We start from the raw sequence: 22498 nt of genomic DNA, 5'->3' as shown, positions 1-22498 counted from the left end.
GTAATGCCAGGGGCACAGTGGAGGGAAACACATCCTGTGTGTGGCAAGAAAAGAACTGGGCTTTGAGCCACTCTAGCTGCAGGTGGGGATTTTAATGGGCTGACAGAGAGCTGTGGGGTGGGGATCCTCTTGCAGCACTGGGGCACTCGGGCAGCCCCAGGCAGCGCAGAGTCCGCAGGAAGTGGGGTGGTGGGGGTGCACAAAGGGGGCCCTCAGGCAGCACAAGCTCCTGAAGGTGGATGTGGAGTGGGAGGTGATGGAGCTGCTGCGGCGAAAGTCCCAGCCGGGACAGCAACTCTTCATCCAGCACCTGCAATGTCGGTGAGTAGGTCAGTGGGATCCCTGGGGCTGTTCTGAACCCCCCAACCAGCATCCACCCTGGCCACATACCTGTGTGCGGGTTGGGGCGGCCTCGGGGGTCAGCAGGAAGGGCACCCCCAGGACACTGCCCACGCGGGAGGAGTGCTCGTGGTCACCCAGGGCCGGGCACAGCAGCAGCGTCAGGTGTACCTGGAGCTGTTCCGGGAAGGCTGGGAGGCACAGGGGGAAGGTGGGATTGTGGTGGTGGGGCAGCATGGCAGCACAGGGTGTTGAGAGGCCACTCACCTGTCTTGGGCTGGAGCTGGAGGAGGGCACAGCCTCCCCTGGCACCAAGCACCCGGTAGCGTGTCAGGGTGCTCTTCACCTCCTTCCTGGCCAGGCTGTGGCGTCCCGGGGCTGGCACTGGCACCACCTATGAAGCACAGCCCTCAGCACTCCCCATGGCACCTTGCACACCCCCAGCACCCCGGCACTCCCTTACCATGGCAGTGTCACCCTGCTGCTGCCAGCACAGCCCAGTGCGGATCTCGCCCTCCGCCTCTGCTGGGACTCCCACGGTGACAGCGCTGCAGGGAGAGATGGTGAGGAGGGAACAGGACCCCCATGCCAGCACAGCAGGGGCCTGGGGACTTACCAGTACGTGGCAAGGTATTGGCCTCTCTGGCGGGCTTTGGTGAAGAACTGCTGGAGCTTCTTAGTGGTATGGTAACAGCTGGACAGGAGGACGAGGCCAGAGCACTGCCTATGGGACACAGCAGCTCTGAGCCCCAGAGGGGGAAAGGCCCCGCTGGCTCTGCCCCAGGGCCTCCAACCTGGAACCTCCAACCATACCTGGCAGGAGCCTTCACCACGTGGAACTCAGCAGGGAGGCCCAGCCGTCGTCTCAGCGCTGGTAGCAGTGCATCCAGGCTCAGCTCCCCAGGCTGTCCTGGGGAGAGGTTGGGGGATCAGCACCTGCTGAGCTCCCAAGGCGGGTACCCCCAGCAGACCCCCCTTCCTGCCCCATACTCACCCAGCACAGGCAGGCCTGGGGGCTTGTTCAGTGCCAGCAGGGCTCCTGGCAAGGAGAAGCCTGGTCAGGATGTGCCCCCGCACTGTCTCCATTGCCCCCATCTCCCTCTCCCCCCGGTACCTTCCTGGTGCACCACGGAGCCCTCCAGCAGCCCCAGTGTCTTTTCGGGACCCAGTGGCCGCCTCTGCCTGCAGGGGATGGAGTGATGGGTGGCACGGGTGGGACTCCTCCAGCTACCTACCCTGAACCTTCCCGTGTGTGTCCATAAATCACTCCCCCACTGACTGCCCTGCCTTGCCAGGTGTGCCCCTGCACCCACATCTGTATGCCCTTGCCTGTCCCTGCACCCTCACACTTCCCCAGCCTGTGTTCACACATCTGCAATCCCACAGTGTCCCCACACCCACCCCATAGCCCCTCTGCACTCACACGACGTGCCCACAGCCCGCGGGCACCCGTGTCACACATCCCCTTGTCTCACATGCACCTCGCACTATACACACCCCCCCCGTGTCACACACCCCGTGTCCCACGCACCCCGTGTCACACATCCCCCATGTCACACACGCCGTGTCCCACGCACCCCGTGTCACACACCCCCCGTGTCACACACGCCGTGTCCCCCGCACCCCGTGTCACCCACCCCCCGTGTCACACACGCCGTGTCCCACGCACCCCGTGTCACCCCTCGTGTCCCCCTCCCGCCCCGCTGACTCCGCGGCGCGCGCCCCCGTTCCCGCTCGCGCCAGCCCTCGCGCGGCGGCGGCGGCGGCGGCCGCGGCTCCCCGGTGCCCGCCATGGCGGCCCCGCCGCGCCTGCGCCGAGCGGCCGCCCCGGCATCCGGAGAGCCCGCGGCCGCGGCCATAGAGCGGCGGAAGCGCGGGCAGAGCGTCCCGCCCTCAGGTGCGGCGCGGCGGGGAGCGGCGGCACCCGCCGGGGGCTCTGGGCGGGCGGTCGCGGGAGGGGCCCCAGGGCTGTCACTGCGGGAGGGAGGCCCGGGGCGGGGTTCCCCGGGGGGATGGGGCCGGGGCTGCGCTGGGGAGGGGGGCAGGGAGAGCGGCCCCGCCTGACGCTGTGCCTCCCCAGGACAGCGCCATGGCCTCCCGCGGGGGTCCCCGCGCCCCCGGCACCGACGGCAGCGACTTCCAGCACCGGGAGCGCGTGGCCTCGCACTACCAGATGAGGTAGGTGTCCCTTCCCCCGGGACTCCCGGGAGGGACACGCGGCCCCCAGCGGGCTCTGACGGCCCCGCGCTCTCTCCCCAGCGTGACTCTCAAGTCGGAGATCAAGAAGCTGATCTACACGCACGTGGTCATCTGGCTGCTGCTGCTGGCCCAGATGTGCGTGGGGCACCTCAAGCTGCTGCCCCACGACCAGGTGGCCATGCCCTACCAGTGGGAGTACCCCTACCTGCTCAGCATCCTGCCCTCCCTTCTTGGCCTGCTCTCCTTCCCCGGAACAACATCAGCTACCTGGTGCTCTCCATGATCAGCACCGGCCTCTTCTCCGTGGCTCCCCTCATCTACGGGGCCATGGAGATGTTCCCCATGGCGCAGCAGCTCTACCGCCACGGCAAAGCTTACCGCTTCATCTTCGGCTTCTCGGCCGTCTCCGTCATGTACCTGGTGGTGGTGGTGGCCGCGCAGGTGCATGGCTGGCAGCTCTACTACAGCAAGAAGCTACTGGACTCTTGGTTCACTAGCACGCAGGAGAAGAAGAAGAAATGAGTGGGAATGGGTGGGCTCCGTGAGGTGCTGAAGCTCTGCAGCTCAGTCCTGTGGGGCGGCGCTGGCGCAGCTCCGGTGGGTGGGGGGCCCCCGGGGACCAAGCTGCGGGTGTCTGAGCCACGCCACTACCCCGGGCTCGCATGTAACTTGGGGGGGAAGAATCCCCGAGGGCTGGGGCCGTGGAGGGTTCCCTGGGGTACGTTCCCCTTCCTCTTCGTGTTGCTCTATGGAAATAAAGCACTGTCCGCGCTCCCACGCGTGTCTGCGCCGCAGGAAGCGCCGCCCGGCAGCGGGGGGGGGCGGCGGGGCCGCACGTGCCGGTGCAGGAATGCGGCGGGGCCGGCCCGGGGCGGGGCGGGGAGCGGCGGCGCTCGGCCATGGGGCGCACGGTGCTGCTCGCCGCCGTCGCCGCGCTGCTGCTGCTGCTGCCGCCCGACACGGGGGCCGCCGTCACCCGCCTCAGAGTCTCCGCCAACTTCGTGAGCGCCGGGGAAAGGGAGGGAGGTGGCCGGGGAAGGTGGGTGGGGGGCGGGCGGCGCCGCGCTCACCCCCGTGTCTTTGCTTGCAGGAGTGCCGGGCCACCGGTGAGTAGCGGCGGGGCAGGGCTGCCCCTGCCCGGGGACATCGGCTCCTCCGGGGTGCGGCGGGACGGCGGGGCTTCCCCCGCTCGCCACTACCGGGTCGTGGAGGATGGGGGGGCTCCTGGTCTCCGGGGCATGGGGCTTCCCGCTTCCAAGGAGTCCCGATCCCCGGGGCTTCTAGGCTCCCGGGGCTCCCCGCTTCCGAGGACTCCGGATCCCCGGGGCTCCCTGCTTTCGAGGACTCCGGATTCCCGGGGCTCCCCGTTTCTGAAGACTCACGGTCCCCGGAGTTCCCCGGCCGCTGGGGCTCCCCGCTTCCGAGGACTCCGGATGCCAGGGGCTCCCCATTTGCGAGAACTCCAAATCACCTGGGCTCCTCCCTTCCGAGTACTCCTCCCCAGGATTCCCCTTCCCGAGGCTCTCCTCTTCCGAGGGCTCCCGGTCCCCGGGGCTCCCATTGCGTCCGGGACCCCCGGCTCACGGCCGCTCCCCCTTTGCTCTCCCTCCGCAGCCGACAGGACGTTGAGCCGCCCCCGCTGCCGCCGCCCGTCCCGCCCCGTGCCGCCGCTGGAGCCGCCCGCCCTGTCGCTGAGCAGTGCCCGGCTGTGCCTGCCCGGGCAGCCCTGCCAGCCCTGCCTGCGGGTGCGCCTGGCCCTTCCCGCCGCAGGTACGAGCAGGGGTGGCGGGGCCGGGCATCCCCCACGGTGGGGGACACTCACCCCGTTCTCCCACCTGTGTCAGCACCCCACGCCGGTTTCTCGCAGAGCTCGGCGGTGTCCGTGGGCTGCAGCTCACCTTCCTGGAGCTGAGCTCCAACCGGGCGGGCTGGCTGCAGGTCTGGAAGCGGCGCAGGGTGCTGGACAGCTCGACGGTGAGTCTGGGGTGGGTGTTGGAGCTGGGGGACACCGGAGCTGGCGGTGCCCATTGATCCCCTGCTCCCCGCAGTGGCAGGTGCAGTTCGACTGCTTCCCGGCTGAGAGCGGGCAGCAGATCCTCGTCTCCCTCCGCACCATCCCAGACCGGGGCTTGTCCCTCAGCCGCAGCCGCCTGGTCACCGCTGAGCCACACGGTGAGAATGGAGGGGCCCTGGGGGGGTGTCCTGGGGGATGCTGGTGCTGGCTGACCTCCTGCCTGCTCCACAGGGCCTGTCTTCACCCATTCATGGGTCCCTGAGGCACGGGCTATTGACGTGTGGGTGCCTGAGGGTCCTGCCCTCATGGTGCGGCTGTGCCATCAGCTGGCCCTGGAGTGTGAGGAGCTGCCCCGGCCCTTCCACCGGCAGGTAACAGCTCTGCTCCCCCCCAGCACCCCCATATCAGACTGAAGGGCACACTCCCCACCAGCTGATTCTCCCTTCTTGCTGCAGGTGCTGGTGCCAGGTGGCCACCGCATCTCGCTGCCGTATGAGTTCCTGGTGCCCTGCCTGTGCATTGAGGTGGGTCGCCCTCCCCCTGCAGCCACTGGAGGCCCTGTCTGCCCTCTCAGGAGAAGTGGGGGCATATCCTGCCCCCAACTCACCACTCTGCTCCCACAGGCCTCCTACCCTCACCACGACAGCCCGCGGAGGAAGCGCTGCCCATTCCGTGATCAGCCGGATGCCTGTGAGTGTCTGTGGGGAGGGGAGCTGGGTCCCAAGGGTGTCCCCCAGTGTCCCCAGCCCACTGATGCAGTGTCCCGCAGATGGCCCTGAGCTGTGGTCCTCAGTGCGCTTCGACGACTACAGTGCCAGCAGCAAGGACCAGATGGCAATGGCGCTGAGTGCCAGCTGCCCCCTGCATCCACGGGCCACGCTGTGCTGGAGGGAGGCAGCAGATGAAGCTGCACCCTGCCACAACATCCCCAACTCCACAGCCAGCGAGGAGGAGCAGGTGAGGGGTCCTGATCCTGAGGTATCATGGGATGTAGGACCAAGCCCCTGGCTGGGGCACCCACTGGACTCGAGGGTCCCCCGAGGGCAGCGGGTGAGCACTTGGGGTGTCAGTGCGCTGTGTGGATTAGGGATGGTGACAGTGATATACTCTTTGCACATTCCAGGTTTACACACTGGACAAGGTGGATGTGCACCCCCAGCTCTGCTTCCGAGTAAGCCCCCGTGGGTGGTGGGCACCACCTGGGAAGGGGTTGGGGGGCTGTGGTGGGCAATGGCAGCTCACCCAGCCCTTCTGCTGATCCCTCAGTTCTCCTATGGGAATAGCAGCCATGTGGAGTGTCCCCACCGGCCAGGTGAGCCCCACATGCAGGAGGCAGCCCTGGGCTGAGCACAGCCCTCACTGGGGTCCCTTGCACCCCTCATCCTATTGGGCATTCTGCAACCTCCCCTCTCTCTCCGGTGGCTGCAGAGACTGCCTGGAATGTCTCAGTGAGTGTCTGGGGGCTGCAGCTGCGCCTGCATCTCAGCTCCCGCATCCCTGCGGCCTTCAGCGCAGCCCTGTGCCAGCGCCGGGGTGGGCAGTGCGAGCCTGAGGCCCCCCTCTACACTGTCACACAGGTGAGTGGTGCAGGGCTGGGGGGGACATGGTGGCGACAGACCTGTGCTGACCCTGCACTTATGCTTTGCAGCCAGAGGGCTCTGCCCCAGGGGAGCTGGCGCTGCTACTGCCAGCGCAGGTCCTGGGCAGCTGTGTGCTGGTAAGGTGACCCCTGTGCTTGCACCTGCTCCATGGGGGGGGATCCCAACACAGCCCCCCCCTCACCCAGCCCCTTCCCTAGGTGTGGCGCTCGGACGTGCACTTTGCTCGGAAGCAGCTGCTCTGTCCTGACGGTGAGAGGGTGTCCTGTGGGGGACACAGGGGGCAGCAGGGATGCAGGGATGGGCAGACACCCCCCTTACTGCCCCTCTCTCAGTCTCCCGCAGGCACTTTGGGCTGCTGGGGCTGGCGCTAGCACTGGGGCTGGTCGTGACCGTGCTGCTCCTCAACTGCCGCGGTGCCTGGAGGCCGGACAATGGTGAGGGGCACCTTGGGGGGCTGCAGGATGGGACCACCAGCCACGATGGTCATGGGGCTGGAGTGTCAGGGCTCGTGGGTTGCAGAGGGTCCTGGAGCAGTGGATGGTGGTGGATGCCAAGGTTTCCCCCACGGGAGATCAGTGGGACAGGGGGCTGCACTGTCACCACTCTCCCCTCCATTCTGCAGGTGTCCCAGGCGGGCGCCCTGTGCTGCTGCTGTACTCGCCAGACTCGGAGGAGCACCTGGGGCTGGTGTGCACTCTGGCCGAGCGGCTGCGCGCAGGGCTGGGCTGTGACGTGCACCTGGACCTGTGGGAAGCGGGTGGCTTGGGGCAGTCGGGCACCCTGCCCTGGCTCTACGCCCAGCGGGGCCGCGTGGGCCGCCAGCATGGCACTGTCCTACTCCTCTGGAGCCGGGGCAGTTCCCGTCTCTTTCGTCGGTGGCAGGTCGGGGTAGCCAGTGGGATGCCTGGGGATGCCCATGACATCTTTGGGGCAGCCATGGCCTGCCTGCACGGGGAGCTGGGGGCGGCGGGCTGCGGCGGCGGGTGGGTCCTGGCCTATTTCAGTCGGCTCTGCAGCCCCCGTGACGTGCCCCGGCCCCTCCGGCCCCTGCCCACCTACCGCCTGCCCCGGCAGCTGCCTGGTCTGCTGGGTGCCTTGCGGGGCAGCCCCCCAGCTCCTCGCCGCTGCCACCGGGGCAGGGGTGGGGGGCTCCTGCGTCGGCTGATAGAGGCAGGGGCTGAGGAGGGCAGGTGCCCACCTCAGCCCCCTGGGGCAGCTGCTGGCACCTGAATGCCTGAGCTGGGACTGAGCTGGGCATGGCTGTGGGGTGAGCAGGGCTGGGCACAGCCCTGGTGAGGGCAGGGGCTCTGCTATGGAGGGGCAGGGCTCAGGTGAGCATGTCCACTGTGGTGCAGGAAGGGTGCCCGTGGGTGCCTCAGCCAGGGGCTGCAGGGGTCCAAGCAGGATTGGTCTCAGTGGTGCGATGGGCTGCAGAAGTCAGAGCGAGCATCCAGTTGGTCACCTGGGGCTAGGAGCAGAGATGCTGTCCTGGGCAGGGGCAGCTTTATTCCTACACAGGGACCTGCTCCAGAGGAGAGCTTATAGAAGCCCCTTTGGACAACACAGCCAAGCAAGGGATCAAGGTGGTACAGGAAGAAGCCAGGAGGTGGGGGGGCTTCCTGCCCAGGCACAGGGGGCTGGAGGGGCAGGCGCTGGGCACAGGCTGGCCCTTCTCCTTGCTCCGACATTGCCAGCAGGATCTGGTTTGCAGAGGAAGCAATAAAGGCATCAATTCACCCTGCCCTGCTGTCCATCTGGTGTGGTGGGGGAACTTTGTTGGTGCTCCTGGGGGGGTGGGTGCTTCCCCGTGCCCCTCTGCAGAACGGGCCGGGGGCAAGAGAACACACCCGGCTGGGCACAGCCTGTCCCGGCACAGCCGGGACGCTCCATCCCACAGTCGCTGGGGCTGCCTGGTTCCAGCCCGGGCACCGTGCCCATGCCATGGGGCCAACCTCATCCCTGTGGGGCCCCAAGCCCTCCCGGGGGTGCCGGGGCACGGATCCCTCCGTGGTCGGTGCGGGAACAGGAGGCCCCACCCCAGGGCGGTTGCTGACGCCACGCAGGGACCCGGGTGTCCGGGATCAGAGCAGGAAGCGGGAGCCGGCGCCGGCGGCGGGGCCCGTGGAGCCGGGAGAGAGGCTGTTTGGGAGCAGACGGTGTGGGGCCGGGGCGCCCCACGGCCCCGGCCCCGCCATGCCCACGCTGGGGCAGCTCCTGCTCGTGCTGGTGGTGACAGCGGCGGGTGGGCGTGGGGCCCCCCGCGACAGCCTGGCCTGCTCCCAGGTGGGTCGGTGTCACCAGCACGGGGGGCACTGGGCAGCCAGCACCACCACCGGCCTCACCCCCGCCTCCCCCAGGGCCTCGCCTGCCGCCTCTTGGGTAAGTGCCACCACCACGCCATGGCCCCCAGCTCACCCAGGGCCTGGGGACCCACCCCCACACTGCCCTCCCTGCCCCCCCAGACACCGACGTGCTGTGTGGGACGGAGCCGCCGGGGCCTGGCCATGGGCTGGCCCTGGCTCGTCTGCGTCTGGAGCCGGCACTGCACTGCAGTGAGCCCACGGCCTGTATGCCCTGTCTGGAGGCACGTGTGCGCCTGGCCTTGGCACCTGCCACCAGAACCACCACTGCCACCAGAACCCCCCGCTCCGTGGTGCCAGGGATCCCTGGGGCAGAGGATGGCAGTGGTGGGGGACAGTGGTCACCAGTGGCTGGGGCCACCTTGTCCCAGCCCAGTGTCACTGTGCTGCTGCTGCTCTCCGGGCACACATTCACCTCCTCTCGCTGTGTGGCTGTGGAGGTCCAGGCACCCCTGGCCCCCACACAGCGCAACCGAACCCTGGTACGTAGGTGTGGGGACTGGCAATGGGTGTCCCAACGCTGTCAGTCCCTGGGCACTGAGGATGTGGGTGCTGGCATTGGTGCCTCTCAACGGCATGGGGATCCCGTGCTCGAGGGAGGTGGGGCTGGTGGTGCCGGTGCCTCACCGCAGCGGGGTGGTGGTTTTCCTGCCCAGGGCTGGGTGATCTTCCGGTGCTTCGAGGCTCCGCTGGGCTCCGAGCTCCACGTCACGGCATACACGAACTCACGCGGACGGCGTAGTCTGAGCCAGCAGAAGCGGGTGCCAGGTGAGCCCCGGCGTGCCACCTGCGATGTTCCCATCCCTCTGCCCACTGACTCCCTGTCCCCACAGACTGCTCATGGCCCCCGGCACAGGCTGCTGTTCCCCAGTGCCAAGGTAGGTGCTGGTGTCACCCCACCTTGGCTTGCATCCCCTGAGGAGAGCTGGGCGGTGGATGCTGGGGGCAAGAGTGACCCTGTAGGTACCATGCCCTGTGCTGTGGGGCTGGACGGGCAGTGCCAGGAAGTGGGTGATCTGAGCCGGCTCTGGTGCAGTGCCCAGGCTGCGGGTCTCCCGAGGGCAGAAGGAGGTGGTTGTGGAGGTGCAGGGGGCTGTGGCAGGGCACAGCTACACGCTCCGGTTCTACCACAACCAGAGCCACAGCACTGGTGGTCCGGGGCGCGTGGTGACCATGGTGAGTATGACCCCCTTCCCTGACCCCCCTCCTTGGCTGGTCCCTGGCTGCTACCTACCTCCCTGTTCCCGAGAAGCCATGTCTGTGTTACAGGCAGTGTGTTGGGAGAGGGTCCCCTGGGAGCAGGTCCCCCTGGGTGACCCTGCTGGGGGGCGATTTGCCATGGGGTGACCCACGTCTGATTGCTGGTAGCAGAGCAGACCCATGAACTACAGCCTGCCTGCCAATGAGGTGCTGCCCTGCCTCTGCCTGCAGGTGGGCACCCATCTGGGGCACCATGGGGGTGGCAGGGTGCCACCAAAAAAGAGGCTTTCCAGGCCCCATGTATCCCAAGGGATCCAGTTGGGTCATGATCACAACATGGACATCCCAAATCCTCCCTTTTCTTGTCTCTCTCCTTGCTCCTAGGTCTGGCTGGAGACCCAGGACCCACTGAGGGCCACCCTGTGCCCCTTCTCCCATGGTAGCTGCACCATGGGGCTGGGGTGTGGGATTGCTGGGACACAGAGGGACCTGAGGGGACACTACACGGGGTGACACCCTTCTCCTGGTGCCACCACAGATGCCAAGGCATGGGAGCAATTGTGGATACAGAGCCAGCTGGTCCTGCACACTGAGGGGCAGGTGCTGACCTGCTCCCTCTCAGCCCCCTGCGATCTCCCAGCCAAGCTGGTGCCCTGCTGGCAGCCGGTGCCCTCGGGGCCCTGCCAATCCCTCCCTGGCCTGCAGCAGCCTGCCGTGGGGCAGGTAAGTGGGGCTCTGTGGGGTGCTGGGGGCTTATGAAGGGTGCAGGTGGCATTCATGGAACATCCCTTCCACTCACAGGGACCCCAAGAGTTCGGAAGGCTGAGGCCACACCCCAACCTCTGCGTGCAGGTAGGACATTCCTGTGCCCCACAGCTGTCCCATGGGCAGCCCCACAGGCAACCCCAGGCACTGCTAACTCGTTCTCTGGGGCAGGTGTGGAGTGGTGGGCAGGTCCAGCTGATCCAGTGTCTACGGGACCGTGAGTACTCTGGGGTGGGAAGGCAGGGACAGCCTGTGGGTCCAGCTGCAGGGAAGCCCTCCCCGGCCTCCCCTCGCTGCCCCCTCAGCCCTCTGGCACATCCCCAGGAGCGCTGCCTGGCCACCCCAATGACCTCCTGCTGCTGGAGCGTGGGGGGAATGCCTCGCTGTGTGCTGTGGAGCGGGATGCCTGCACGCCCCTCACCAGCTTCACCAGCACGGTAAGTTAGGGCAGGGACACCCGTGTCCTGGCAGTTGTGGCACTGGTGGCACAGGGCCTCCTGTGTCTGGCAGTGGTGGCACAGCTGTCTGACCCCTGTGCTGTTGCAGGGAAGGGGGCACCCTGGGCTGCTGGAGCAGGATCTGCAGCGGGATGTGGCAGCAGGGCAGTGCTGGCAGGTCAGTGTTGGCAGCTGGAGGGCAGTGGGCAGGGATCAGGCAGCATCTGACGTGTCCCTGTCCCCCCCCAGATCTGGCACCCTGAAAACAGCACCGAGGTCATGCTCTGGGCCTGTCCCATGCACAAGTGTGAGTGTCAGTGGTGTGGGAGAGGGGTTAAAGTGGGAAGTTGAGGGAGTGCACCCACCCGTGTAGCCACCAGAGACCCTTCCTGGGTGCCGGGGGCCCTTTGTGGATGAGATCTGCCCCACAGACCTGCGTACCCGCTGGGCCCTGGTGTGGATGGGGGTGCTGCTGGCAGCGGCCTGTCTCCTACTTCTGCTCGTGCTGAAGAAGGAGGACATGAAAGGTGAGTGGTGCACCCCTGGGGGCTGTACTTGGCCCAGGACCCCTCCCACGATCCCACCTCACTGCCTCTCCTCACAGGATGGCTGAAGTCACTGAGGGCTGGCTATGGCTCTGAGGGTGAGTGTGGGATGAGCTTGGGATCTGGGGCATGTGGGCAGGAATGTTTATGCCTTCTCCACAGGGGTCAGGGGGCAGAGAAGGGAGGGGGGAGTGTGGGGGTCTGTCCCTACCAGAACAGGTCCAGACTTGCCTGCCCCACAGGATAGGTAGGGGTGTAGGGGAACAGAGAAGAGGGTGGCAATCCTATCAGTGGGAGGACAGGTTTTGCCTCCTATGACCTGTCTCCTAAGGTGGTTGTCCCTTTGGGTGGGTAAGGGGATTCGGGAAGGGAACTGGAGAACTGAGCAGGGGATGGCTCCCACATCGTTGGTGGTCTTAGCTGCTTCCCATCATCACTGTTCCTTAGCTTGGGTATGGGAGGTTGGGGAACAGTGGCATAGAATGCTCTCCTCCCATCACGGGTGCTCCCAGCATGCCTCCCACTACAGGATGGGTGCAGGGTGCCTAGAGGGATCCAGACACTGATGATCCCCCCCAGGTCCCCTGCAAGGCCGGCGGGCACTGCTGGTCCACGCGGCAGAGCCGGCAGCGGAGCGGGCGGCGTGTGCCTTGATGGCAGCTCTGCGCCCACTGGGGCTGCTGGTGGTGGCAGCACCAGGGGGTGGCAGCGGGGTAGCAGCGTGGGGGCCACTGCCCTGGCTGCATGCCCAGCACCACCGGGCACTGCGTGATGGTGACACCATCGTCTTCCTCCTCTCTCCGGCTGCAGTGGCTGCTGCACACCAGTGGGACACAGGGTCCAGGGTTGTGTCAGGGACTGGGGCTGCTGAAAGCAGCCTCAGCCCCCAGCACAGCCCTGGCCCTGCTGATGTCCCAGCCGTGGCACCCTGTGAGGTGTTTGCGGCAGCTCTGTCCTGTGCCATGCCGGCGCTAGCGGCAGGCACTGGGCGCTACGTGGTGGTCCGGCTGGAGGCCTTGGTGCCGGCGGTGCCCGCAGCACTGCGGGCAGCCCCAGCCTTTGCACTGCCCAGTGAGATGGGGGGGTTCCTGCGGGCGCTGGCGGGGCCAGCCCGGCGGCGGGGACGGTGGCCAGAGCCATATGTGGCAGCGGTGGCCGAGGGGCTGCAGCAGGCGGTGGGGGAATAAAGGGGTGACAGTGTTTTTCCTGTCCTTGAGTCCAGCTCTGAGTCCAGTGGAGAGTGGAATGGCTTGGGGAGCGATAACAAGGGGACTGGTTGCACAGGCTGATTGGGAGGTATAGGAGGATGGGGGCAGGAAGGGAGGCTGGGCTGGCTGGGGGGTGAAGAGGAAGTGTATTGGTTTGGCTGGAGGTTGGATGGGAAACTGGACCAGTTTAGGGGTATGAAGGGGAACTGGACCAGTCTGGGGTGGTGATGGGGAACTGGACCAGCTCATTGTGGGGTAAGGGGGAAACGGGGAGAGTTTGGAGCTGGGAGTGGGAGAGAGAATTGAACCAGTTCAAGGTGGGATAAGAGGCAACTGGGCAAATCTGAGGGCAACGAGAAGGAACTGGGCCAGTCTGGGGAGATGAGCAGGACCTGCACCAGTTTGAATGGAGGGGGGAAGATGAACAGAACTGGTTTGGCTGGGCGGGGGGGTGATGGGGAGTGTTCCCTTGGATCGGGAGTTGAGGGCCTCACCGAGCGGGGTCACCGGCAGCGGGGTCACAGACCGCGGCCCATCCGCGCCGGGTGCTCTTGGCCTTGGCCCCTTTAAGGTACGGGGGGCGGGCCCGGCGGGCGGCGCTGATTGGCTGGGCGCGGGGGCCGGCGGCGGCGGCGCGCGGCCATTGGCGGGGCGGGCGGCGCTGAGTCAGCGGGCGCGGCCCACGTGGTGCGGGCGGGGCGGGAGCGATGGCGCCGATGGCGCCGCTGCCGCCGCTGCCGCGGCCGGGCCGACCCGGGGGGCCCGGGCTGGGGGAGCTTTGCTGGGGGCTGCCCTGCTCGGGGGGGTTTTGCTGGCCGCCCGCGCCGACCCCGACCCCCATCGGGACGGGGCCGAGCCGTGCCGAGCCTGCCGCGGCCTCGCCGACAGCTTCAGCAGGGTGCGGGGCGGGGTGATGGGTGACACAGCCCCTGCTGGGGCGGGGAGCCGGGGGCGAGGGGGCGGTGCATGGGGGGACCCACGGGTGGCAACGTGGGGGACACTGGCTGGGGGTGGCGGTGAACAGAGGTGAAGCGGGTCCTGGGTGGGGAATGTAGCCGGGGGAAGGGCAGAGACAGCACAGGCTGGGAAGATTAGGGTGATTACAGAGGTGGCCTCGGGGACTCTGGTGAGGTGGAGCACTCCCACAGCATCCCTAGGGAGGGGAGAGAGTCCCGGGCACAGGGGCTTCGCTCTGGGGAGGGGAGAGGGTGGTAGATCCGTGGGGGGTGGTGTGTCCTTTATGGGGAGGAGTGAGACACGGCTCTGGGGGAACCCTACGGGGAGGGAGGTTACCGTGGGGTCCCATGGCTGTGCTGCCACTCCCCCGTGTGCCCAGGGCCTGGAGCGGACCGAGCATGAGGGCTTCGGCGGGGGCAACACAGCCTGGGAGGAGGAGAAGCTGTCCAAGTACCAGCACAGGTGAGTTACCCCAACCAGTGACAACTGGGGGAGCCCAGCTGCCCCAGGGGACGTGTCCCCACACTGACTCCTGTATCCCCACAGTGAGACCCGTCTCCTGGAGGTGCTAGAGGGCGTCTGTGCTCCCTCGGACTTCACCTGCCATCAGCTGCTGGAGCGGAGCGAGGAGCATGTGGAGCAGTGGTGGTTCCATGAGTGAGTCTGGGGACGGGGACATGGGAGGGCAGGGGGATGGCAGGGGGCTCAGTGCTGTGTCCCCCCTCCCCAGGCGGCAGGAGCACCCCGACTTCTTCCACTGGCTGTGTGTGGACAGGCTGATGCTCTGTTGCCCGCCTGGCACCTATGGCCCGGACTGCCGGCGTGAGTAGCTGTGGGTTGAGTGGGGTGATGCTGGGGCAGGAGGGGCCCCCTGGCTGCCACCCCCAGCCCTGCCTGCCAGCTGGCTGGTCTCTGTCCACGCAGCCTGCGCCGGTGGGCCCCAGCAGCCCTGCAGTGGCAATGGGCGATGCGATGGCGACGGCACGCGCCGCGGCACCGGCCTCTGCGTCTGCAGCCCGGGCTACGGCGGCCCCTTCTGTGCTGAGTGCGGTGACGGCTACTACGAGGCCTCGCGGAACAAGAGCCACCTGATGTGTGCTGGTAGGTGGGGGCCAGGGGAGCTGTGCAGCCAGGGTTCCCCTGGTGCTGCCCCAGACTCTGGGTGCAGGCAGCGGGACGCTGCCTGCACCCACACCGGCTCTCCCTACCCGCAGAGTGCTACCAGGCGTGCGGGCGCTGCACGGGGCCCGAGGACTCCAGCTGCCTTCGCTGCAAGAGGGGCTGGGTACTGCACGAGCACCGCTGCATCGGTGAGTGGAGGTCAGGGGTGAGCTTGGGGCCGTGGGGTGCTGTGTCTCAGGAGCCCAGGGCTCAGCAGGACCATCCCCACTTCTCCCGCAGACATTGACGAGTGTGGCACAGACATGGCGCATTGCCGAGCCAACCAGTACTGCGTCAACACGGAGGGCTCCTACGAGTGCCGAGGTCAGGAGGAGGTGGAGGATTTCTGTGCAGTTGGATCTCCCCTGCTTGAGGCCAGCCCTGACTGGGATGGGAGGGGGCTCCAGCACCAACCCTGGCTCCTTTCTCCATGGCAGACTGCTCCACGGCCTGTATCGGCTGCATGGGTGCCGGGCCAGCTCGCTGCAAGAAATGCAACAAGGGCTACTGGCGGGATGGAGCCAAGTGCCTGGGTGAGTGCCTCCCATAGGCTGGTGGGCTGCAGTGCCCCCTCCCCACTGCCCCGAGCCCTGCCTGAGCACTGTCTCCCCCACAGATGTGGACGAGTGTGCCAGCGCCGAGGAGCCGGTGTGCACCGGAGCACAGGAGGTGTGTGAGAACACAGAGGGCAGCTACCGCTGCGTCTGCGCCCAAGGCCACGTCCGCCGGGATGGACAGTGTGTCGAGGACAAGCCCCCTGGTATGGCTAACGTGGTGTGGGGGCATGAGCAGTGGGTGTGCGTGGTGATGGGGGGGCTCTGGCTGCTCGGCTTGCCTCTCCACGAGCACTGTCCATGCAGATGCCCCAGAGAAGGGTTTCTTTGACGACGTGACCGACGACGAGGTGGTGGTGCTGCAGCAGATGTTCTTTGGTGTGATGATCTGTGCCCTCGCCACGCTGGCTGCCAAGGGTGACATGGTCTTCACCGCCATCTTCATCGGCGCCGTGGCTGCCATGGCCGGCTACTGGCTCTCTGACCGCAGCGACCGCGTCCTCGATGGCTTCATGAAGGGCAGATAGCTCTGGGGCTGCTGGGCACGAGTGGGGAGGCGGGCTCAGCCTGAGGTGTGGGGCCCCCCCAGGCAGGGCTGGCTGATGAGGCTGCATCCTGCACACAGTGCTGTGCCCTGCATGCGTCCCCCAGCCCCGCCTTAGCGTAGGGTCTCATTTTCTCCCCCCTGCAGAAAGAGCCAGGGGTACCTGATCCCAGGGGTACCTGATCCAGACAGACTCCTCTGGCTGGAGGGGTAATGGCAGGCAGTGTGGCACTGTGTGGGGAGCACAGCATGCTGCCCCCAGCCCCTTGTGCTCTGAAGGAGAGGCCTGGAACCATGTTAGGTGGAGGGGGGGGGGGAGGGCAGGTTAGGGGGTGATCCTGCTACCTGCCTCCTGGCTGGGGCTGCTGGCCCTGTTAGGACCTCCTCCCATGAGACCATTCCCTGTGGGGCAGTGAAGGGTTGGGTTCCCCCCTCTGCCCTGAGCTGTGGGGCTGGGAGAGCTGCCCCCACCATCCCACCCCTCCTTCCCATGTCCCTGGGCAGAGCCTATCTCCCCTCCCAGACTGGGCGGGCCAGGGGCCCCATGCTCCTCGGGGTACCGTGCTGGGCAAGGGGGTCCCTGCTGGATGCATGAGTGTGGCTGTTGCATTTGTCCATGGTTTGTCTGTCGGGGTGTGCCCATCTGTCTGTGTGTCCATATCTCAGGAAATAAAGCTCTGCACACCCAGCTCAGCTGCTCAGGGCTGGGATCAGGGGGTCTGGAGGTGCTGCTACCCTCCCCACCTCCACATGCCAACAGGAGCTCCTCCCAGCATAAATTCTTTATTTCTCTCATTTGGCACAAATGGAGCCAGCCCCTGCCTGGCCCTGCAGGGGCGCAGGATCAGACCACTGCACCCCCGCACTGGGCTCGTCCCCATGCGCCCTCAGTCTCTGCCTGTCCCTGACTCAGAGCTCAATGGTGTCGCTGGAGAGGCTGCGGGAGTCCACCGCCTTGCCAAGGGCTGGGAAGCTGCGAGGACCCTCGCGCTCCCAGCTGGGGGGTCCGGCGGGCACCAGGAGAGGGGCCCGGCTGGGAGCCTCGTCCAGGGGCAGGCTGTCAGGTGAGGACAGCCCATGGCGCCAGGGGTTCCAGCTGATCTTCAGTGAGCTGCTCTCCAGTGAGCTGGCCGAGGCGGTGACGGTGACGGTGATGGTGCCGGGGGGTTGCCGGGGCCCGGGCAGCTCTGTCAGGGAGCTGCACCGCACCATGCGGCCCAGGCCGGGGCTGGGGGCTGGGGAGCCATGCAGTGAGGGGCCCGAGCCACGTCGGGGCCGGCTGAAGAGGCTGTCCTGCAGGAGGTGGCGGCGGCAGAGCGCCTGGTCAATGCTGCGGCGCAGGTCGATGGGGGACGGCGGGCGGAAGATCAGCTCCCCGAGCGAGGGGGACGAGCCCTGCTCGAAGGTGGCACAGGAGCGGGCGGCCAACATGTTGGGGCACTTGGGGCTGAGCCCCGTCATGCTGGTGCCAGCCGCCCAGGCCTCATTGCTGTCCTTGAGAGCCCGCAGGGGCAGCTGCTCCGCTGGGTTGCGGATGAGGCTCTTGGAGATGTCGTTGGGGGGTGTTCGCTCTGCACCAGTGCCACCGGCGCTGCCACCAGCCCAGTCGTAGCAGTTGTTGGGGTACTCGGGTGCCTCGGCTTTGCGGCCAGCACAGAAGTACTGCAGCGCCTTGGCCCAGCAGGAGTGGCCAGCGGGGCCCTGGCGGTGGCACCGGCAGCACATGGGCTCGGCAGCGGCTGCCAGCAGTGCCAGAGCTGTGCCCAGCTCACCGATCCGCAGCCAGAGCTGTGCCGCCCAGCCGGGCCGGGAGAAGCGCCCGGGGGGCCCCAGGACCCCTCGCAGCCACACGGCACTGTAGAGCTGCAGCCCGCAGACCGGCAGCCCTGCCACCGCTGCCGCCAGCAGCGCCCGCGCCCCTGGCCTTGGGCCTGGCTCCTCACAGGGCGCCCGCAGGACCCACCAGCACCCCCAGAGCCCCCCCAGCAGCAGCAGGGCCCCTGCCACGCAGCCCAGCGCCTGCAGCCCCAGCGCGGCGGGGCCCAGCCGGGGTGGCAGCAGATCGGCGGCTCCCAGCACCGCGCTCTGCAGGGCAGCAACAGCCCCCAGTGCCGGCAGCCCCCGCAGCCGGGCTGGCAGCAGCCGCAGCTGGGCCAGGCGCTGGAGCCGCTGGAGCAGGAGAGCAAAGGCAGCGAGCAGCAGCGGGAAGGGAGCTGTGCTGAGCAGCAGCAGGGCTGGGGCGGGCAGGCGGCCCCGCGCCCCGTAGGGGTCCAGCAGCAGGAAGGTGGCCCGCAGCAGGCAGGCAGCCAGCAGCAGCCCGTGGGCCCCCACAGTGTGGGGCAGGTGTGGGGGCCGCAGGATGGCCGTCCCTGCCAGCCCGGCAAGGCATCCCAGCGCTAGCAGCAAGAAGATGGCAGCCAACCCATAGACATGGGCCTCCCAGGAGAGGCCCAGCTGGTGCTGCAGCTCAGCCCAGCGCAGCCCGGTCCCGTTGGCCCCTGGCGCTGGTGGGGCATGGCTGGGATGTGGCTGTGGCTGCAGTGAGGATGGATTTCGGGGGGCTGGCTGTGGCGTCACCCCTGCTCGCCGCCACGTGGCTGAGGGGGTCGCAGTGCCGGGGGCAGGGGGCTGCGTTCCCGGGATGTCTGCAGGCAGGAAGGAGGGGTACAGTCAGTGAGGACTGGGGGCTTTGGTGGCATCCAGCCCCCACCTGCACCTCACGCTGGGATGCATCAGCTGTGGCACTCCAGCAGTGCACGGGGAATGCTCTGTGCTGGCCAGGGCTCTGCCCACTGGTGCTTCCCAGGGTTTTCTGTCAGGACCCACAGTGCAAGGGGTGGCACATCCCTGGTCATGTCCCCGACCCCCCTGGGGAAGCCCCCACCCGCTGAGCATTTAGCACTAATCCCTGCAGGCAGGAATAGATTAGGGCCGTCGTCAGGTGCAATCCTGATTGAAGGTGTCACAGTGTCCCGGCTAGGCAGCCCAAGATAGCTGCCATCCCCCCACCAGCCCTGATGCCCCAGGGATGAGCTCCCACAGCATCTGCAGAATGGATGGGCTTGGACGCAGCCCTGCATCACCTGAGTGCCTGGTCCCGAGCGTCCCTGTGGTGGATGGATGCACCGCTGGCTGTGGGGTTGCCTTGGTGGCATTTGGGATGCTCACAGCGCCCACAGCACCCCGGACCCGCTGTGGGGAGCCAACGTCCTCCTCAGGCAACAGCCCTGTGAGAGAGGGCAGAGCAGAGTGCTGGCATCTGTGGGGGTTTGGTCCCCACCAAGGGGTCCCCTGCACCGTGCTGGTTCCTACCTGTGCTGGAGGTGCTGGGGGTGGCTATGCTGGAGGCAGGTAGAGGCGCAGGGCTGGTGCTGAGGACAGCCCCTGGGGTGGGCTGGGGTCTCTGCTGCCCAGTCATCCCGGGGTCCATGCGAGGAACTGCATCCCCGGGGCTGGTGGTGGTATGGCTGAGCGGGGCCCTCCGGGTGCTTCGCTGGTGGGATGGGAGCCCCTGGTCCAGGGCTCAGCCGATCTCCAGGACGAGGTTGTGTTGGACAGCTGTGGGACAGAGCTGGGCAGAGCCAGGGAGGGGCTGGGGGGCCCTCCTGTGTCCCCCCAGCCGCTCACCGGCTGTGCAGAGCTAGGGCTGGCATAGGGACGCTGGGTTGGCCCCATGCCTGTGGGATGGGAGACAGGGACAGTGCCCATTGGGACTGACTGGCTGCTGGCTGGAGCAAGCTGTGCATCCTGAAGCAGCCCCGGGGCCGCCGTGGGTCCCTCCACCACTGTCTGTCCCCCTGTGTGGGCATCTGCTGCCCCCATTCCCACTGCTGGCAGGGGGTTCAGAGCAATGGTGGATACGGTTGGCTGAGGGCTGGGGGTGCCAGCTGTCTTCGTGGCACTCTGTCCCAACAGGGAGAGACCCTGCCCTGCCGAGGGTGGCCCTGTGTCCGTGGGCACCCCAGGACCCGGTGTCCCTGGTGCAGAGCTGTGAGGCACTGGGCTGCCCTGGCCTTCGGCCTCATGTCCTCGCCAGGTGACAAGCGGCTCCTCTGTCACAGCCAGGGCTGTGCTGCCGTCCCTCCAGGCCCTGGTATCAGCGCCCGTCATAGTGGTTTCCATCTCCAGGGGTGCCCCCGTGCCATGCCCTGCCTGCAGCGGTGGGGACCAGTGCACGGGGCTGTTGCCCCCCCAGCGCTCTCTCCCGGAGGCCCCGGCGCCGCTCGGCTCCCCTGATGCCTCCCAGGCAGGGGATGGGCCCGGCCACTGCTGTCCCCAGGCAGGGCTGTGCAAGGGGTCCCCGCCTAAAGACACCCCTTCCGGCAGCACCCCCTGGCCTCCGGCGGGGACCACGGTGGCCAGGAGCATCCCGCAGGTGACGAGCTGTGCTGCAGTCATGGTGAGTACCCAGCCGGCCCTGCGGGGATGGGGGTCTGGTGAGCCAGGACCCACAACAGCTCGCGCAATTGGCCGTGGGGCTGCTATGCCCGTGGCCACCCATTGCCCAGCGAGAGAGGCAGCGGCTTCACTGTCCCTTCACGGGTAGCCCTGAGCCCTGTTCCCAGCTGTCCCTATCCCCAGTGGCCCCATTTCCAGTCTTTCCCTTCCCAGTGTCCCCGGTGCTCCCCATCGCAGTGTCTCTGGTGCGTGGTCTTTGGTGCGTAGTGCTCCCGACCTCCAGCGTTCACGATGTCCCTTTCCTGGTGCCCCATCCCCAGTGTCCCCTCCCCGGTGCTCCGTCCCCGGTTCCCCTCCCGGTGTCCCCTCCCCTGTTCTCCATCCCCAGTGTCCTCTCCCGGTGTCCCCGCCGGCGGCGGCGGCTCCGCTCTGCCGCGCACGTTCACCTTGGCGAGTCCCGGCCGCATCCCGCAGGGGATGCCCGGCCCGGTGCCCCGCGCCACCGCCGCACACGCGGCTCGTTCCCGCCGGGCCGGGAACGGGGCCGGGACCGCCAGGCTGCTGCTGCGGCGGCCCCGCGGTGCGTGTGCAGGAGCCGGCGGGGGCTGCGCTGCGGGCCGGGCCGCGGCCGGTGCGGGACCAGAGCGGGGACGGTGCGGCTGCCGCATCCGCCGACCCCGCCCGCAGCGCGCCGGGCCGGCCCCGCCGCTCGGTGCCCCGTGCGCGGTGCGCGGGCCGTGGTGCCGCCAGCCCCCTCCCGCCGCCCGCCGCAGCCCCGGCGGCCCCAGTGCCGGTGCCCCGGGGGCCGCAGCCCCCCGCGCTGACCTGCCGGTGCCGGTGCCGGTGCGGGCGGGCCGGGCTCTGCGGCGGAGCGGGAGGCGGCGGCGGCGGCAGCCGGTCACGCGCCGCCCCGGAGCCGCGGGCACCCGCGCGGGAGCCCGCCCGCACCGGGAGGGGCGCGGGGCACGGCCGGGGCCGCCGCGCCGGGACGGGACCCGCGGGACCGGGCGCGGGCGAATCCTGGGGCTCATCCGGGCTGGGCTTTCAGGATCTCCCGTGGCGCGGGTGTCTCTGTGACGTGGCTTCTGGAGGGGCACCGGGGCAGGTCCCCGCGGGACAGGACACGGTGGGGCGGCAGAGGGGAGATGCTGCCCGTGGGACGGGCAGCGTCTCCCGGAGCGGGCAGTGCGGTGGCACTAAGGGGTAGGCGCGGGGCGGGTGGGGCGCTGCCGGACTCTCTAGCAGAGTCCTGGGGAGGGTCTGGGGGTTCCTGCTACCCGTGTGCCCCACGCTTGCCTCCCAGCTGCTTTGTCATGGGCACACAGTGCCCTAGCAGCCACTGGGCTGTGGGACCCTGCCAAGGTGCAGGTAATTAGTTAATCTGCTTAAATGTCCGTCTGGAGAGCTGCCTGCCCTGCCGGGCTTGGGCTGACATTGGCACGGCCACGGCGCCACAAAGTCACACCAGCTCAGGGCTCTGTCCTGCGTGGGACAGTGTGCCTTCCCGGGACATCGTGCCTGGGCTGGGCTCACCATCAGTGCGTGGGGCATTTCTGGTTCCCAGTACACCCCTCTGTGCGGTTGGGAGGCTGCGGCAGCCAGCTGAGAACAGGGGCTGAGAATGTGGGCAGTGCTGTCATGCCGGGCCCCACAAAGCAGGCAGGGCAGGCGGTTAGTCTGGGGATTAGCACCGGGGAGGCCGCCCGGGGGGCAGTGGAGGTGACCCTGCATTGCAGGGGCACTAACAGCACCGGGCACCACCACAGCTCCTGTGCACGGTGTGGCCACAGTGCTGAGTGTGCGGTGGGACCGTGGGGAGGGAGCTGGCTCTGCCTTATATATCACAGTTGTTGGGGCACCTTTAGCGCAAGGCATGGGCACAGCAGCCACCTCCACATCCCCTGTGCCGTCAGAGGTTTCCTCTTCTGCCAAGTGACTCACTGGCAGGTGAAAAGCTGAGGCCCCTGCTCTGTGCTGCCACAGAGGCTGCCTGCTGCCTGCACAGCAGGTGAAGGATGTGACCAGTGCTCTCACAGGTGCCTGGGGCTACCTGGCTGTCACAGGCTTTTGACCACTGTAATCCCCCTTCTCCTGGGCTCTCCCCCCAAAAAAACCAGGACAACCCCCCAGTTTTAGACGGTTTGGAGCCCAGCTTTGCTATTTTCTGACCACTGTGCATGTTTTACGGTCCTACCCCATGCCCTCCGCAGTCCCTC

At 67.7% G+C, this 22498-nt stretch overlaps 5 protein-coding genes across 5 annotated transcripts; 3 read left to right on the top strand and 2 right to left on the bottom strand.

Annotated features, from left to right (window-relative positions):
• Window positions 1–73: 73 nt before the first annotated feature.
• Window positions 74–2430, bottom strand: RPUSD3 (RNA pseudouridine synthase D3). Its single transcript, XM_050313282.1, has 10 exons — window positions 2412–2430; window positions 2048–2231; window positions 1454–1521; window positions 1334–1378; window positions 1153–1249; window positions 956–1063; window positions 803–887; window positions 607–733; window positions 391–530; window positions 74–310 (listed from the first exon to the last, which is right to left on the bottom strand). The coding sequence occupies exons 1-10, from the start codon at window positions 2428–2430 to the stop codon at window positions 92–94; spliced, it is 1092 nt and encodes a 363-aa protein (XP_050169239.1). The 3' UTR covers window positions 74–91.
• On the top strand, window positions 2158–3315 carry JAGN1 (jagunal homolog 1). Its single transcript, XM_050312915.1, is given in 4 exon segments — window positions 2158–2236; window positions 2420–2517; window positions 2599–2786; window positions 2789–3315. Coding segments are annotated over 3 exon segments (549 nt in total). The 5' UTR covers window positions 2158–2236; window positions 2420–2428; the 3' UTR covers window positions 3061–3315.
• Window positions 3316–3633: 318 nt separating this feature from the next.
• On the top strand, window positions 3634–7885 carry IL17RE (interleukin 17 receptor E). The gene is made up of 14 exons (XM_050312866.1): window positions 3634–4308; window positions 4406–4512; window positions 4587–4710; window positions 4784–4923; window positions 5008–5076; window positions 5176–5242; window positions 5322–5509; window positions 5676–5723; window positions 5819–5864; window positions 5981–6129; window positions 6201–6269; window positions 6351–6402; window positions 6486–6587; window positions 6776–7885. Exons 1-14 carry the CDS (start codon window positions 3777–3779, stop codon window positions 7381–7383), a joined length of 2301 nt encoding a protein of 766 aa, XP_050168823.1. The 5' UTR covers window positions 3634–3776; the 3' UTR covers window positions 7384–7885.
• A 360-nt stretch (window positions 7886–8245) lies between these two features.
• LOC126638702 (interleukin-17 receptor C-like) lies at window positions 8246–16646 on the top strand. Its single transcript, XM_050312801.1, has 26 exons — window positions 8246–8436; window positions 8511–8532; window positions 8616–8995; window positions 9170–9281; window positions 9347–9391; window positions 9550–9689; window positions 9882–9944; window positions 10098–10152; window positions 10252–10436; window positions 10515–10565; window positions 10650–10695; window positions 10803–10915; window positions 11025–11093; window positions 11165–11222; window positions 11347–11442; window positions 11520–11558; window positions 12040–12635; window positions 14005–14087; window positions 14172–14282; window positions 14356–14447; window positions 14550–14726; window positions 14840–14935; window positions 15027–15110; window positions 15224–15319; window positions 15403–15546; window positions 15647–16646. Exons 1-26 carry the CDS (start codon window positions 8347–8349, stop codon window positions 15865–15867), a joined length of 3264 nt encoding a protein of 1087 aa, XP_050168758.1. The 5' UTR covers window positions 8246–8346; the 3' UTR covers window positions 15868–16646.
• A 7-nt stretch (window positions 16647–16653) lies between these two features.
• PRRT3 (proline rich transmembrane protein 3) lies at window positions 16654–21162 on the bottom strand. Its single transcript, XM_050312800.1, is given in 5 exon segments — window positions 16654–18529; window positions 18968–19111; window positions 19197–19394; window positions 19397–20301; window positions 21108–21162. Coding segments are annotated over 4 exon segments (2964 nt in total). The 5' UTR covers window positions 20283–20301; window positions 21108–21162; the 3' UTR covers window positions 16654–16793.
• Between the last annotated feature and the right edge of the window lie 1336 nt (window positions 21163–22498).

This window comes from Myiozetetes cayanensis, unplaced genomic scaffold (assembly GCF_022539395.1).
Source record: "Myiozetetes cayanensis isolate MyiCay16 unplaced genomic scaffold, myiCay2020 scf18, whole genome shotgun sequence".
NCBI classification, from domain to species: Eukaryota; Metazoa; Chordata; class Aves; order Passeriformes; family Tyrannidae; genus Myiozetetes; species Myiozetetes cayanensis.
Note: the sequence above shows the minus strand (reverse complement) of the source record. Positions and strands in the feature narration are given on the sequence as shown.